Below are 17,508 nucleotides of genomic sequence, written 5' to 3' on the forward strand. Positions count from 1 at the left end.
CTGTCGGCTTTTGAGGAAATTGAAGGTTTTTAGGTGCGTCTTACAGTGCGGAAAATACGGTAGCTTAAAATTCCCTGAGCAACAAGTTTTAGGCTTTTTTCTTAAGTTTTTCTCTAGTTTGTTTTAGAGCTGCAGCAATTAATCATGATTAATCGATTATTGAAATAATCGTCAACTTATTTAGTAATTGATTAATTGTTAACTGCAGGATACAGACTCAAAAAATATTTTTTATTAAATAATAACATATTCAGAGGAGTGACTAAACCAAAACAGTGGAGAAAATTTACACATTTTGTGTTTAAGACAAAAAAACTTTCTCTTTAAATATGTTCTACCCAGAACTCTGCAAATTACAGTTTTAGCTTCACCTGGTCCAAACTGTGTAAACAAAATCTGCTATTAAGCACCTTTTGCCACCAAATTATTGATATATTAATGTTAAATTAATGCTAAATCAAGCAGAAAGGGGTACGATTTTCATGGTAGAAGTATTTTTTAGCTGCAGATGTAGCAAATGCAAATAAAATGTTTTCTTATTTAAAAAAAGAATTGCATTATTTTTTATTTGCATATTTTAATGTTTTTCTGATATTGTATCCAGAAGGCTTAAATGGATACATGGAAATCCTGCAGAATGTGCCACTTTTTAAAAATCCAACTAATCGATTAATTGTCAAAATAATCGATTAATTGTCAAAATAATCGATTAATCGTCAGAATAAGATAAGATCTTTGGATCTTCCAATGGCTCATCATCTCTTTTTTCTAAAATTTCTAACTAATGATTTAAAAAAATAATAATTACAAATTCAGATTTTAGCAGTTTTCCATATTTTTACTGGATTTCCACAACAGAAAAGCACTAAAACTGGATCAGTTGTTCTTGTCATCAGGTTGGAAACTATTTTCTTTTATAATAATTTAATTTTCCATTTGTATTAAAATCCAATAGAAGAAAATGTTTTAAGTCATTCAAAAGCTTCACGTTTTTTGTGTTTTTTATCTTTTTTGACAACAAATGTCCTATCTTAAAGATTATAAGTTGTCTTTTTTCGAACGATCGTGTGATATTTTCAGCTCTGTTTATCTTGACTGGGAGCAAAAACGTCTCTTTGGATTGTTAAGGTTGCAAACCTCTGGATTAATGTTGGGGACATTAACGTCTCTCTTATTAGCGCGATCCGTCTTTTCATGCAGAAAATCCAAAGATTAGACTCCCTCGCAACCTGAGATCCAAGATCTTCAAAGCTGTGGGGGAGAAGGTGAACCTGGTCATCCCTTTCCAGGTAAAACTGACTGCTTTGTTCGTTTGTTTTCCTTACACGCAGAGGTTTCATGTTTGCAGATCAAAGCCTCTTCGACTGCATTTGAACATAACAGGAAAACCTTTTGGGCTGAAATCAACCCTTAATTATTATGTTTAGCCTGAAAGTTTCAAATGTTTCTGGAAGAATCAACTTTATGCTTTATTGTAAAGAGGTAAGCAAGTTATTAATATGGTCTCTTTACAAATAAAAATCAGAAAATGCATCTAGAATTGAGCAACTAATGGTGGTTCATGTATTTTTGTTAATGTATCAAAAGGTTTAAGTCATCAGTACTTTAGTACATCATGTATCCTGATTAATGCTCTAGTTATTATTAATCATAATAAACTCTAAAAATGTGGGTTTTAAAGGATCTCAGTGTTTCAGCTGTTTTGCAGTTTTCTAGAAGTTTGTTCCAGATTAGAGAAAAATAAAAACTGAAGTCTGAATGCTTAAGAACAGGAGATTTAATTTAAGGATGACTGAGTGAAACCAGGAGGGAGAAAATGGAGCAAGAACAAGAGAGGCCCCAAAACAGAACCCTGTGGAACACCAGAGAGGTGTTTCCAGAAACATCCAGTGCAAACGTCTTAGTGCACTTGAAATAAGACAAAACTAACTTAGAGTAACTTTTTAGAGCAATAAATTAGCTTGATTTATGCCAATAATTCCTCTATATTGATGAATCTCTCGTGTTATAAATGAAATAATCTGGAAGTAGAGTCTTTTCATAAATTTTACTGAATTATTGACCTAAACTCCTAGTTCTTGATAAAAGTTATGTTTAAGTCAGTTTGTCTTATTTCAAGTGTGCTCAGATATTTGTAGTAGAAATTAGACCAAAGACACTTGTTGTGTTTTTCCAGTGTAAAGCCCCATGCAGCAGCATCAAATGATAAACGGCATCAAAAGCTGAAGTCGGGTCCAACATTTACCTGCGTCAAAATATCATTCGAGCCTCCAAGAAAAGCCATTTCAGTTAAAACTCTGACTGAAAGCAGCCCAGAATCAAGAGTTTACATCTTAAACACAATGTTCTCTGCTTTATTTCTGCAAGAATCTGCTGAAAAATGCAGCAAATTATCTAAAAAAACAACTGTGCAACAGATGCAGGCACATTTTCTCGTGTGTTTTGGATACTAAAAGAACCAACAACTGAGATTCCCCCTGATGGCTGCATTTTCTTTGTTTCATCTCCTGGAACAAAAATCCGTTTTGTAAATATCGCCTGCAACAGAGAGAGAGCAAGAGCTTTAAAGGCGCGAGGACAAGTACAGCATCTGACAACAACTTGCAAACGATGGCGCTGGTAAAGAACGCAAGCGGCAAAAGGCTTGTTGTAAACGAAAATAGACAAGAAGAAAGTGATTCAGAAGAGGAAGATGAGATGGAGAACGAAGCTGCATGATGATCTCCAGAGACGGAGAGAGCTTCAACCGTTCTGTCGTCTTATATAAGAGCCGGACATTTTGCTCCTGGAGCTGTTTTTGTTCCAATAAAACTGGAGAAATATCCAACCCGATTTTACTGCCACTGCTGTTTACAGTCCAGCAGAAAATAAATCCACCCTCTTTGTATTTACATACCAGGACACATTTAAAATAGTTAGAAAACGTCTTAAATCTAACATGAAAAACGTGTCTGTGCGTCTGAGAGGAAGAAAGAGGGACAGTTGGTGCTTTTCACCTTTATGGTTCTTCTTTGACGTATTCGTGTGACTGCAGGGAAAACCTCGACCCGTCGTGACCTGGTTCAAAGACGGAGCCCTGATGGAGGACAAATCCGTGGGAACTCGCACCAGCGAGGTGGACACCATCCTGTTCATCCGCTCTGCAGAGCGGAGACATTCAGGGACGTACACCCTGTCTGTCCAGGTCGAGGACAAGACGGACAGCGCAGACCTCGAGATCCAGGTCGTAGGTCAGTCACTAACGCCACCCAGCATGACAGCCGACGATCCAGATTAACTGGATATCAGGGCATTACAGACGGAAAAGAAGGTGTACATTCCTGCCAAAAAACCCTGAAATTTTGAAATTGATCTCAGGAATTTTCTAGAAAACCCTGGAAATTTCTGAGTTTAAAAGGTCTAAATAAAAATGTGGGGAAAAATCATACATTTTGAAATTAATATCAGAACTTTTCTTCAAGAAACATGGACATTTCTAAGTTTTAAGTCAAACATTTGCAAAAGAAACCCCTGACATTTTTACATTAATCTGAGAAGTTTTCTTAAAAAAAAATCTGAATTTAAAAAATTTAAAATTTTAACTTTTTAAACTTGGAAAATTTAAAAAATTTTAACACTTTTTTTTCTAGAAGATTTATTAGATCAATGTAAAATTTCTCAGTGTTCCTGGAATTTTTCAGTTTTTTGGAGCTCGGAAAGTTCCAAGTTTTTTTTCTATCAAATTTCTGAGTTTAGCTTCAAAATGTGACTTTTTTCCAGCAAATTTTCCACTTTTGGAGCTCAGAAATGTCCGTGTTTTTTCTAGGACGTTTCAGAGATGAATTTTAAAATTTATGAGTATTTTCTAGAAAATATTTGACTTTTCAGTTTTGCAAAAATTCCTCCTTTTTTTGCATCTTTTCACCGTCATAAACTGGAGACTGAATGTGAAATGTGATATGAAAAGCAACATTTGCAAAGTTTGATTTTTACAGTTTCTCATCAGTTTTTACACTTTAAAAATTAAATATTGTAATCATATTGTCTTTTAACAAATGATATGTTTTCTTACTAACAGAAGCAACTGAATGGTTTATTTACCAGCATTTTCTCTTATATTTAGTTTATTACCTAAAGTAGCTCCTGCAGAAAGGGAAATACTTGATTACTAAATAATTTGCGACAGCTTTACTTTAGGAACCTGCAAAGCCTTGCAGATTTCAACTCTTTTAGTTATTTTCCTGTTTTTCTTCTTAAACTCATCACCTGCGTGACATTTGCCCTCCTTGTGTTGCATGTTCTCTCATTAGGATTAGCTCATCACGCTTGTTCCAATTTCACAAGGTACAAGATTAGGAACCTGTTTCCAAATCTGAGACATGTCGAGATTTCTCCTCCAAACTTGATGATAATTCCTCATTTCCTGATCCGAGGGACGTGCGACTAAAAGTAGCGAAGCTTCAAAGAGCTCATTCCCCTCTGAGACGTAATCCTAACTCCGCCGCCGCTCCTCCATCCTGCAGGGCTCGTCTCCGTGGGCCGGGGCTCCTTGGGGATTATTTGCACGTTGACTCGGATTAGGGTTGGATTTTGAGGGCGACTATGTCACTTAGTGGAGCTGGGAAGGTTGAGCTAATGAGAGGCTCAGATGGCGCCCCCTCCCTGGATGATCCGTCACCACGCTGAGGACTGCAGGAGCAGCAGAGTGAGATTGATGATAAGCGCTCGGCGTTGCCGTACAGTGCTCCGCTGCTGCGCTGTGACACACAGACCACACAGACGAGAGAATAATAACAGGCTTCATTCTTCTTCTTTGTGATGCAAAGCATGCTGCTGCTTTGCCAGTTTTCCTTTCTCTGTCTTCCCTTGATCCCTTTTCTTTGCTAAACTAATCTGCCAATCTCTCTAATCTGTCTAATCTGTCAAATCTCCGCCGCTGCAACTGTTGATTTGGGATTTGGGAAAAGTTGGGATTTCTCTTCGTCTCAGAGCCGTCTGGCAGTTTATCCTTCACTTCTGACAAATCTGTCGTGGTTCTGTTGGACCTTACATCAGCCTTCGACACGGTGGAGCATTCTGTCCTTCTGACTCGTTTAAAACTCGCTGTCGGTATCCGTGGCTCTGCGCTGCAGCGGCTTACTTCCTATTTAACAGAACATCCTCTATGTTTTGTGTGGAGTGCCACAGGGCTCCGTCCCTGGATCCCTTCTCTTTTCCCTTTGTGTCCTTCCTCTAGATCAGTGGTTCTTAACCTGGGTTCGGTCGAACCCCAGGGGTTCGATGAGTCGGTCTCAGGGGTTCGGCGAAGCCTCTGCCTTGGAGGTAAAGACACACTGTGTAAAGTCGTGATGACGCCCCGCTTTGCCATCACTTGCTGCAGAGGATCACGTTACATTGCTGAGCCAATCAGAGCTGCGGAGGAGCTCTGATTGGAGGAGCTCCACTCTCAGCATGGATTTGAACTTGTGTCTTTAATTACTTCAGCAAAGCTCACCGTAGCTTTCGGTGTACTTATAAATCTGCTCCTTAGTGCATCTTTTCGGAGTTACTACTGCCTCTAGTGGCGTGGGGGTGGTAACACAACTAATATAATTACATTACTAAATCAGAATACCGCAAAGTCTTTATTATTTATTATTAATTTTTCATTCTCTTAAGAATGTAGAGCTAATTAAATGATCTAAACAAGACCTTAAAGTGGTTCCAGTTTCTCTCGATGGCCAACCTGTAGAAACTGTGGCAAATTTTAAATACCTTTGGTCGTTCCTGGACAGTCAGCTCAACTGTGCTGAAAACACTGACTATATTTTGAAGAACTGTTCTCAGAGACTCTACCTTTTAAGAAGACTTGGTGAATTTTGGGGGAAAAAATCATATTTTATTTATCACTACAGAAGGGTTCAGTGAATGCGTATATGAAACTGGTGGGTTCGGTACCTCAAAAAAGGTTAAGAATCACTGCACTAGGAGAAGTTAGATCTGCACACAAACTGTCCTTCAAACGTTATACAGATGACTTACAAAATTGTTAGTCTCTTAAAGGAGGACGTATTATGCAAAATACATATTTTGGACATTTTTGTTCTTCTGTTTAGGTTCCCACTGCTTCTAAAAACAAAGTGCTTAAAAAACACTGACAGTTTATTAGTTAATGTTTTTTTGGTGACCAAAAAGTCTCCAGATTGTAACGTCACAAATCGGCAGGTGCTGCCCCTCACCTAGCAACGCCGGCAAAGCCCAGCCCGTTACCTAGCAACCCCGTCACCTAGCAACCCAAGCAGAGTTCCAGCAAAAGACTGAATGTATCTTATTTGGTGACACACAGATGTGAGTGTCCTGACTTTTAAGCTAAGTAAAACTGTCAGAAACCAAGAGGTAATATTTGATCAGGAGTTTAGATTTGCTGACCAGTTAGACCTTTCTTTAAAAGATTAATAAAAAATAAAAAGACTGTCCTTCCACCGCTACATCTTTTGTTAAATCTGTTGAAGTTAAATCTGTTTTTAAAACATCTAACGTTGGTTTGAAAGATTTACTTTCACTGACTTGAAGAAGGCCATTCATGTGTTTTAGTTTTAGATTCGATTATTGAAGTGGATTTATAATGGTGACCCTATGGCTACCATGTAGCGTAGCAAATTTTTTTTCCTTATTTTTAATGTTGTTTTCGTTTTCTTGTGATGAAATTTTTACTATAAAGTGCTTTGGTCACCTTATGGCTGGACAATAAATCAATAACGATATATATTGTAATAGAAACTTGATCAATATCAGTTGGTATGAATATTCAACATATAAAATATTCCCTGAATCCAGAACCGCACAGCATTCTGGGAGACGTAGGCAGAGAAGAGGCTTTGGCTGCTCTACTTCACTGCTAGCTAAGCTATGTTGGTGGCATCAACTAACTCACTCACTCTTTGGTTACCTAGCAACTCACTCACTCTTCTCTTTGGTTACCTAGCAACTCACTTACTCTTCTCTTTGGTTACCTAGCAACTAACTCACTCACTCTTTGGTTACCTAGCAACTCATTCATTCTTTGGTTACCTAGCAACAGCCTCTTGAGTAACGTGTGCAGCAGCAGTTCCAGGGTTTTCTACCGAGCCTCATAGCTGCTTAAAAATAAAAAACGACGTGGAGTGAAATCTGTGGATAAAGCAGGAACCAGTTCGGCAGTAATTCAGATATTTAACACAAAAAAACTGATCAAAAATTATGGATATCAAGTGATGTGAAATGCTTATATCATGATAAGTTCTTCAGCCATATCCTCCAGTCCTGGGTCACCTGAGTTGGTCGTTGATAAGCTCTATATAAATCAATCCGTTAATGAGTCAGATTAGCTGCGTTTCAGCTTAAATGCTGCCACTCACCTCTGTCTGCATTGCGATTTCTCCAGAGAAGCCTGGCCCGCCCATCAATGTTCACGTCACCGACGTCTGGGGCTTCAACGCCGCGCTGGAGTGGAAGCCACCCAAGGATGACGGCAACTGCGAGATTATCGGCTACACCGTCCAGAAATGTGACAAGAAGACGAAGGTATGCATGAAGGAGGAACAGTCCCAGTGTATTCTGGGTAAATCTACCAGTTAAAGCAACCGCCAGCTAAACCGCTCCTATGCTGACGATGTCGTTGTTTGGATCTTATGTTAGGGTTATGTTTGTCTTGGTATTACGCAGAGGTGAGTAGAGAAGTCAAAAGTCACTGAGTAATAACGGTAATGTACTTTATTGCTTATAAATTAAGAGGTAAGAGCTCTTAAGCTTGTGGCTCGTTTGTTGTTGTCATAGCAACAACATAGCAACTGTCATGGCAGTTAGTTACGAATACCTATCAAAATGGCCGTCAACTACAAAGTTGCCAAAAGTGTGAGAGCTACCTATACAGGACAGCAGAATCCACTACACGGAGGGTGATTGACAGCACTAAGACCCGCCTCCTGGCTCTGATTGGTTGTTTTTTAGTTAGCAACTGGCTCAAGAAGATCAACAAACATCTCCCATAGATTAGTGGCATGTTCTCTCGTATTTCCCTCTTTGGAAAGAGACAATTAATTACAGATTACAAATTTTAATGCAAATAATTATTTCTTGACATTCATAGGTTCCAAACAGTTAAAAAAAATATCTTTGTTGTTCAAAAATTCAGCACCAAAAAGTGTCTTTGAATTAAAAATGTTGCTTATTTTGTGATTAATTAATTACAGACCCTGCGATTGACTCAACTAATAATACATATATTTCTGAAGATGATTGTTCCTCTGGATAAATGTAGTCAAAGTTAAAAGTATTTCTCTAAAATCACAGAAACACGTCCATGTTGGACGGCTTGTTTCATATTTATACACCAATTAGTTTCTCCCTGGATGCTCAGGATAATAGTAGCGTATAAAACAAATCTGCTGTAATGGTTAAAGAGAGTCTTTATTTATTTTCACACTGCATCACTTCTTTAAAATGTTTCTGTGAAAAATGCCAGAGCTCCTTCATTTCAAACCACGAACCATTAAAATAAAAATACAGCCAGTCTCCGGATTCCAGCCGCAGTTTCGTTCTGCAGCAGATTGTAATATTTTCATTTTGAGTAAAAGGCTGTAATTGATACATATTAAACCATAATTTAAATGACTGCATGTAACACAAAAGATATTAAACCCACAAAGAATTATTACCCAATTAAGCAGCCCTCTGCGCCTCTGCAGAGACTCATTCTGCTTTTCATTTCATGGATTTTAGTTTTCTGACTCTGAATGCTTCGTTTCACTCATGTTTGCGCTGGAAATGTTAGCAGCTTCATATTCCTAAGAGTCTTCGCTGCACAACCAAATTACAGAGAAACACAGTTATCCAGGCTGCTGTTGAACATGGAATCAACCAGCAACAACTAGTTCTTAGAAAGATTTAACTTTTAAGCTGCATTGTTGTTGTTTTTAGCTGCTTCTTCCTCTCATCTGTGCTTGCTTGGTTACAAGTTAGCGTCAATATATGTTGTATAAATCTACAGCAAAATGGACTGAAAAAACATTGATAGGTAAAAGTAATAGAATTGGAAAGTATTTAAAATAATTAGGTTCATGAGTTTGCTGCTCTAGATAATGCTAAGGTGAGCTAGCACAATGCCAGGCCGGAAAGACATCAGCACAATCCATAGTGTTAGCTTAGTTTCATGTGTGCTGAAAGAAATGCTTCCAGGAGGGTGTTTCTGTTTCTTTATTCTGTTTGTATTTCATTGTAATAAAGAATAGTGTATGATTTAAATAGAATAACAAATAGATTAAAAAAGCTGTTTAGTTGCATTTTGCTAGACTGTTTTAACCATTTATAAACATTTTGTGATGAAAAGATTATTTATAAATGTGTGTAAGATACTTTTCTGCTCACATTTGTCATGAAGCTGCTTTTAGGTTTAATCCCTGTTTGTTCAGATTTGTTCTTTAAATCTCATCACTGGTCAAAATTCAATAAACTAATCAAACAATCAGGCTGGAAAATGTTCAGAGAAATTATAAAATTAGCATCGTAAATGTTACCACAAGACAATTTAAAAGATTATGAAAAAATAATGCATTAAGCTGCAATGGCCCAGTCAAAGTCCAAATTTTAATGCTTTTCAGCAAATTAGAGTAGCTCGAAGCTGAGTTATCGTTCCAAACAGTGGATTTACCAGCTTCTCCTGTGAATTTTCTAGACTCAGAAATGATTAGATTATTAGAAGGAGATGGAGTAACTGTACAGGCCTGGACTTCCTGTCTCCGGCTCAGGAGTGGTTCACGGTCCACGAACACAACCACAGGCTCAGCTGCACCGTGTCCGACCTGGTCATGGGGAACGAGTACTCCTTCCGAGTGTTCAGCGAAAACATCTGTGGCCTCAGCGACGACGCCGGCATCAGCAAGAACACCGCCGTCATCGACAAAACAGGTGAAGAGATCCCTGCACACCGCCGCCGCGCTCAGAAACAAAACCAAAAACACAAACCAGAAACTGGGATCTGGCTTTCAAAAGAAAAGAAAGAACTGGGGCCGTTTGTGAAGTTACAGTCACATTTTGGGTTTATTACCAGGTTATTTTTGAGTCATATTTTCACCATTAATGTCACAGTTTAAAATTAAATATTTAATTAGCTAACAAAGTTTACAAACTAAATATTTAGCTTAGTTTGCAAGCCAAATGTTTAGCTTCAAATTAAATATTTATCTCACCAGCGGAATATTTAGTTTGAAGCTACATATTTAGCATGCTAACTAAATATTTAGCTTATTGCTAAGTATTTAGCTTACTAGCTAGTCAGTTTGATGGAAAGCAATTAACTTTCTAGCTAAATATGCAACTTGGAGTAAATATATAGCTTGCTAACTAAATGTCTACTTTGATATTAATAAGTATTTAGCTTACTAGCTAAACCATTTAAAGCTAAATATTTAGCTTAATAGGCAGATACACAGTTGGAAGCAAAACATTATGCTTCCTAACTAAATATTATTTTTATGCTAATTTAGCTTGGTAGCTAAATAATTACTTGAAGCAAAATATTTAACTTGGTACCCAAATACATAGTTTGAAGCTAGATATTTAGCTTGCTAATTAAATATATAGCCAGAGAGCTAAATATTTAGCTAGCTAACTAAATACATAGCCAGAAAGCTAAATATTTAGCTTGCTAACTAAATACATAGCCATAAAGCTAAATATTTAGCTTGCTAACTAAATACATAGCTTGAAACTAGATTTAGAACTAAACTAAATATTTTGTTAGCAAACTGAATATTTAGCTAGCAGGCTAAATCTTTAGCTTTCGAACTATATTTATAAATATTTAAAAATCAGTTTCCAAAAAGTAGCTGAAGGACTAGAAGCCAACAAGCTGTGATCACTCCAAGAAGAAAAAGGACAAGAATTCGTCAGAAGGTGATTTGTAGCAGGTCAAAGGTCAACTCTTTGACTTTTAAGCTAATAAAAACAATGACTGCTAATTGATGAAACCGTGAAACACCCAGGACTCTTCAGAGAGAATAATTTCTAGGAGAATCAACAAAGCTTTGTGTCCTGGTAAAATTAAAACTCTTGTTTCTGTGTTGCAGCAAACTTTGGTTTTCACTTTGCAGGTTGAGGTTTTTTAACGTGTTTTTTTTCTGCTTAGGTTTGCTCTACCAGCCCAAAGCTTTCACGGAGACGGACATGAACCGATCCCCCAAATTCACGGCTCCTCTGGTGGACCGGAGCGTGATCGCTGGCTACACCACCGCCATCAGCTGCGCCGTGCGCGGCTACCCCAAGGTACCAACCTCATCAAAACCACAAAGGAACGTTTTTATGGATTTAGGGACTTTATCTGAATTAAAGCAAAACTGCTTAAAAAACTCAAACAGGTTAGTCAGAAAATAACTAAACTATGTAATCTGTGTTTTTATCACTGTAATCATTTGGAGGCATGTATGGAACCATAAGTATGACTGCAAATAAACATAACAATTAACAAGAATTTCATTGTATATTCATAAATATAAATAAATCATACCTTATAGTGTCTTAAGAAAAATAATAAAAACATTAAATGTATTAAATTTCTTCTTAAAATTGACTAAAATATCTGCTTTTTCTTATAAAAATCACAGACAAATTAAAGAATGAAAATAAACAAATTAGTCATTTTTACTTATGTTAAAGTAAATAAAATGACCTTAAAAACAATAATTTCTAAGATCTAAAAATATAAAGTTTTACATTCCATTAACATTATTTATCATCAAAACGTAATTATTATTATTTAAATTTTCATACTTTGTTTATTTGTGATTTTATAAGAAGAAAAAGCTGAGATTTTATAAAATTTTATGTAAATATTTGATGAAAGTATTGATTTTATTGTGGAAATGCTCATTTTTAATTTAATTTGGTTTTATTACTTATTTTTTTTAATAATCACTTGTCATATTTTATATTCACATTAACAAATAAAAATAAAGTTTAATTATTTTGTCTTAGCAACACAAAAATAAAAGAGACAAGAACAGAAAATTTTAATATGTATTTAAAAAATGTAAATCAGCTGTAATTTTGGTAACTGAAGTTTTCTGTAGAGACGTAATGTGAGCATGAAGTGAGGATAAACAGCAGCAGCAGCGTAAACCTGAGGGAAATGAGGGGGAAGTGATTGCAGCTCGCGGCGACGGCGGCTGCAGCCTCCTGCAACCATTTTACCTCCTCCGGCTGCAGCGCCGCGTCTCATGTTTCCCGTGTTTTACGAGTCAAACTGTGAGCAGAACAATAAAAGGCTTTTGATGTCAGGAGTGTGTTTTCACGTCAGCAGCCTGAGCGGAAAGATCAGAAACACAAACGTTGACCTAATTTCACGTTTTCCCTCCCCAACGCAGCCGAAGATCATCTGGATGAAGAACAACATGGCCATCGATGGCGACCCCAAGTTCCTGATGCAGAACAACCAGGGCGTGTTGACCCTGAACATCCGCAAGGCCAGTCTGTTCGACGGCGGCCGCTACTCCTGCAGGGCCGTCAACGACCTGGGGGCCGACGAGGTGGAGTGCAAGCTGGAGGTTCGAGGTGCGAATTTCCTTTCAAACGTCTACAAAACAAACCAAACTCAATGTTGTTTCCAAGGTGACCCTTCACATGTGACGACACGCTCTGCATAACTCCGCCCCCTGCGCCATAATGGCCGTCAAAACAACCAATGCCTCCTTTAAAGCCCGTCTAGAAACAGACGTCTGTGACCTAATGTCGCTTGATTTCACTTTAAAAATGGTCGCAGGGTGCTGCCCGGTCGGTTCAGCAAACAGACAAGGGAGGAAACCAAACTTGTCATTTTATAAAATAAAATAGATTAATTTCCTTTTAATGAGGAAAGATACGCAGTGATGGATAACAGCCGTCACTCATAATGACAGTCAGCCAAACGTGGATTTACAGCAAACACTTTTTTACAAGGTAAGATTAACGTTCATAAACTTTATAAGTGAGTATAATTATAAAGATATCAAATGTTGCATCATGGAGAAGGAAGGCGTCTACACGTAACCATGGAGACAATGACGCACCGTCATGTAGCCTAGCGTGTTTGGAAAAAACTGGTTAGCATCTCGTCTTTTGTACGTTTTTAATGCTGCTCTGGTGGAACGCAGTTTATGACATAGTGATATAAATCATGTGGTGTGAATTCAGGTGAAGTTGGTAATTTGATCAACACATCAGGAGGGAGGAGTTATGGGTCGGTTTCTAAGCGAGCCGTTTCCAACTTTTGTAAATATCACCGTCTATGATCCCCAACCAGGTGAGTCAAATTAGCTCGACTCAAACAAGTAGAAGCCAAGAATAAACTGGGAAAAACAATTTTGGAAAACAATTTCAGTGACTCTGATCAATACTTCTGTCCCTCGCTTCCGACGTCCATCATGGCGCCTCCAATGATTTAGTGACGTAGTTGCAAAGGGTCAATACTCAGCTCCCAAGCAGCCAGGCTTTGTTTTTATCCTATTAGATGTCTTAAAGTTCACATTTTGATCTTCATTTTGGGATTCAACTGTTTCCAAAAACTGTCCAAACACTTAAAAAACCCACCAACCTGGTTTTTGGAAATAATTTAATGTTAATGGAAAACAAGCTGTTAAAAAAAAAAAAAAAAAAAAACTTCAGGCAGCTCAACTACGTTTGTGCACTCAAATTTTTATTTGTGCTGCTTCTCCTTTGAAAATATTTATGATGACCTCTGGAAAAAAATTTTTATTAGTATCTTTGATTTGACCAACAAAAACTTTTACTGCACAAACATTTGACACCAAATTCGTTAGATATGAAGAAGGTAACGGGGGGCATCTTCACTCAGGTCTGCCTTGCCGTTACCTAGCAACCCCGGCAGAGTTCCGCCCGTTACCTAGCAACCCCAGCAGAGTTCCGCCCATTACCTAGCAACCCCAGCAGAGTTCCGCCCATTACCTAGCAACCCTAGCAGAGTTCCAGTTCGTTTATACATGTAAAATTATGCAGTATAACCAGTAACTGTGCCTTTAATAGAAATTGGCCAATTTTCTCTTATAATCAGAAGGTCAAATGCTAAAAGGAAACAGATTTTCTATTTTGAATGTTTTGAGACAGCAAACGGTTTTACTTTTCCAATATTAAGTAGGTTTAATTTAATAAAACTTATTTGGGAATTTATGCTGATTTGTAGATTAGGATAAATTATAATATACAAATTAGATTTGTAGATCTAATTTAATATTACACAGTGGGTAATATCAAAAGATATCTATAAATATAGACATTTTCTGTTGTGAGAGGGAGACATTACATTATTTTTGAAAAACCAATTTGTCCCCACACTGCAAAAACACCAAATCTTACCAAGTATTTTTGTGTAGTTTATAGTGCAAATATTTTAGTTTACTTTAAATAAGACAAAACTAACTTGGAAGGAACTTTTCAGCAACAAATATGAGCTTGTTTTAAGTAAATAATTCCTTAATACTGATGAAAAATACTAGTTTCATAGGCAGATTATTTTACTTATAAAAAGACATTTTTCCCATGTTATAAGTCAAATAATCTGCCAATATTAAATCATTTAAAAAGCTCATATATTAGTTTTGTCTTATTTCAAGTGAACTAAGATATTTGCACTAGAATGTAGAACAGAAATACTTGGTGAAAGTCGGGTTTTTACGTTGTATTGAGTTTGTTGATGTAAACTGACATCACGGGGGGTATGAATACTTTTGCACAGCACTGTGTGTATTTGACTTGGTGGTTTTTGTTTCCACAGTTCTGCAGGAGAAGGCGGAAGAGAAATGAAGCGCCAGAGGACACAGTCCAACGGAAACAGTAAATGGATTATGTATAACAGGATAGTCATGAATAAATATGATCAGAACAGATCATGCTTCACTTCTGCTGTGACCAATCAGAATCGAGCCGCAGAAAGCCGCCATCTTCCCCCCCGCCGTGAAGCGGACCTGTCGCTGAACTGTTATAAAACATCCATTACCACTGCCTGTGTGTCTGGTTTCTTTCTGTGTCCATGTGTTTTCTATGGCACCAAAACTACTGCAGGCCGTTTTACCATAAAATCAGTTTCACCACACTTCAGCTCCAGATATCTGATTTATGGCTAGACAATGTATTAGTAAATTAATATATATCTAATTATATTTCAACTAGGCTGGAGCAGAAATTTTGACTACTCACATTTCCTTCTGAAATATCTCTAGATATCTGTAATGACGGCTTTTCTTTTTCAGATATATTGAATGAGTATTCTAAAGAGTCAAAACATCAGATTTACATAAAATCTTTTAAATTTCAATAAAAAAATAGAAAAAAGATGTATTAAAATGCACCATTTTCAGTTTGGGAATAGGTTGTTAGAAGCACTTTTATCTTTTCAAAGCCATTTCAGCTGTATTGTGTTTTACAGAAGTGAGAAAATAGGAAATTACTGGCAGATTTCCAAAGCAGTCTTCAAGTTCACCAAGTTTTGTGTTGAACTTTTATCCCATACTGCTGAGTTTTTTTCTACATTGTGACATTTTCTGATAATTTTGTGTATAAAACCCAAAATTCTGCAGGCAACAGATCTGACAGCTCAGTGGCAGCAGTTCTTAATTCAGTTATCTAAAAACGTAATTTTGACCAGTCATAATTTGAAAACATAAAATAATGATAAAGTCATAAAATTCAGAATATAAAGTAAAAATATTAAATTAAATTCACATTACAAGAATAGTCAAAATATCAGAATAAAGTTATATTGCAAGATAAGTCATGATTATTACGAGAATAAAGTCAGTTTTACGCAAATAAAGTTGAAATATGAGAATAAAGTCAGTTTTATGAGTTAAAGTTAAAGAACTAATTCAACCCGATTCAGAAATATTTTATTAATCCAAAAGGGAAATTAAATATTAAATTAAGACTTTATTCTTGTATTATTTTAACTTTTATTCTCACAATATTGTTTATTTTAGTTTTTCTGTATTTTTTTTAATTGCAAAATACAAGTGTGACGTTCAGATGACGAATCCTGTGACGTCATTGAGATACTTTGAAAAAATTCTGACTTGTTAAAATGTAATTGTATCTCAATTGAATTATTATTCTTACTTGTCAGAATATGAACGCAGATATCTTTAAAAAAAATCTAGTTTAGTCTGGTGAAAATGTATTTTTCCATATCTGGACTGTAATTACGTGGCGGTGAGACGGAGCAGATTTTATGTTACAACGGCCTGCCGTACCAAAACCAGCTGCTGCTTCCTGAGTGTGTGATGGTTGAGTGGAAGGACCAACACCCAGCCAGGCATGGCAGACATGCTGGAATAACAGGGATTAAAGAGCCTCTTCACAGATACGGCCCCATCAGCCGCACGTGCGCTGACGGCACACTGACCTATCGCGCGAGGCCTTCTCAGATACACGACTTACACAAACACGCGCTCCAAATCAGGGCCTCATTAGCATCACACGCTAGAGACTAATTAATGCACCCATCAGCGCTGGCCTAATTAGCTCTCCCACGTCATTACTGAGCAAACGAATTACCGCTAATTTACACACCCGCAAAACAAACACAGCGCCGACTCTGCTGGGAGACGCCAGATTACCCTGCGCGGGGTTAGCATGCTCATACCTGAACCAGCCGGCTCAAAAAACATGCATGCACCGATCAAATGTAGCGCAAAAACTGCGGAGAGCAGGACCTTGGGCTGCGTGAGGTCAGGGTGTGTCCAGCAGAGGGCGTAAGAGCACAACTGACCATCAGGAGGGTCTGAGTCCAAATCAGAGGGCAAGAAAACCCAGAATGTAACCGACAGTAGATCTAACAACATACTGCTACTAAAGTAAAAGTAGCTGTCCAGGAAATGACTCCAGAGTAAAAAAGTATTTGTTTAAAAGTACTGATCAAATTATCAATCAATTAATATTTAAAAATTACATAATCAGACGGACCAAAATGTAAAGTTAAGTGGAAACTTTGGTATTTTAAGGGCCTAAAGCAACAAAATCAGGCAAAAGGAAAGTTTTACGAATCAGTTTCTTTCAATAAAAAACTTATTAAACTTTAACAGAAACTGCAGGTGTGTGTCTGTGTCTGGTGACTTTTTGGTTAAAACATGTTTTCATTCAGTGGGTAGAAACTCAAGTAAAAGTAGAAATACTTAATAAAATTACTCAAGTCAAAGTAAAACGTACAACATAGTAAAAATACTCATAAACACACATATTGTCAAAGTTACACAAGTAAGTGTATTTGCGTAAATGTAAGTAGTTACTTCCAAACTGAGTAAGAGGAAAAAAGAGTAAAAAAAAAGTTTAGCTTACTTTTTTTTTTTTTTTCAAAATTTAATTAAAGTAAATAATTAACTCTGATTACAGGTGTTATAGATTATCTCATTTAGACATAAAGCAGCTGTTAAATACAGAAAATGCTAACTAGAAATTATTTTTACGCTGTTGTTTGGCGCCCCTTCTAGCACAGCGCCCCTATGTGTGGGATATAGTGCATACACTTTTGTT

At 37.0% G+C, this 17,508-nt stretch overlaps 1 protein-coding gene across 1 annotated transcript in view; it reads left to right on the forward strand.

Annotated features, from left to right (window-relative positions):
- Positions 1 to 14,985, forward strand: part of mybpc2a (myosin binding protein Ca) — a 72,578-nt gene extending 57,593 nt beyond the window's left edge. Inside the window, exons 25-31 of the mRNA XM_015061227.1 lie at positions 1,201 to 1,289; positions 3,035 to 3,230; positions 7,382 to 7,521; positions 9,744 to 9,903; positions 11,123 to 11,259; positions 12,357 to 12,543; positions 14,759 to 14,985. Of these exons, the coding sequence (XP_014916713.1) occupies positions 1,201 to 1,289; positions 3,035 to 3,230; positions 7,382 to 7,521; positions 9,744 to 9,903; positions 11,123 to 11,259; positions 12,357 to 12,543; positions 14,759 to 14,787 (938 nt within the window). The 3' untranslated portion in view covers positions 14,788 to 14,985. The remainder of the gene's footprint in view (positions 1 to 1,200; positions 1,290 to 3,034; positions 3,231 to 7,381; positions 7,522 to 9,743; positions 9,904 to 11,122; positions 11,260 to 12,356; positions 12,544 to 14,758) is intronic.
- The last annotated feature ends 2,523 nt before the right edge of the window (positions 14,986 to 17,508 follow it).

This window comes from Poecilia latipinna, unplaced genomic scaffold (genome assembly GCF_001443285.1).
Source record: "Poecilia latipinna isolate Pla-1442-1.1 unplaced genomic scaffold, P_latipinna-1.0 Scaffold1790, whole genome shotgun sequence".
NCBI classification, from domain to species: domain Eukaryota; kingdom Metazoa; phylum Chordata; class Actinopteri; order Cyprinodontiformes; family Poeciliidae; genus Poecilia; species Poecilia latipinna.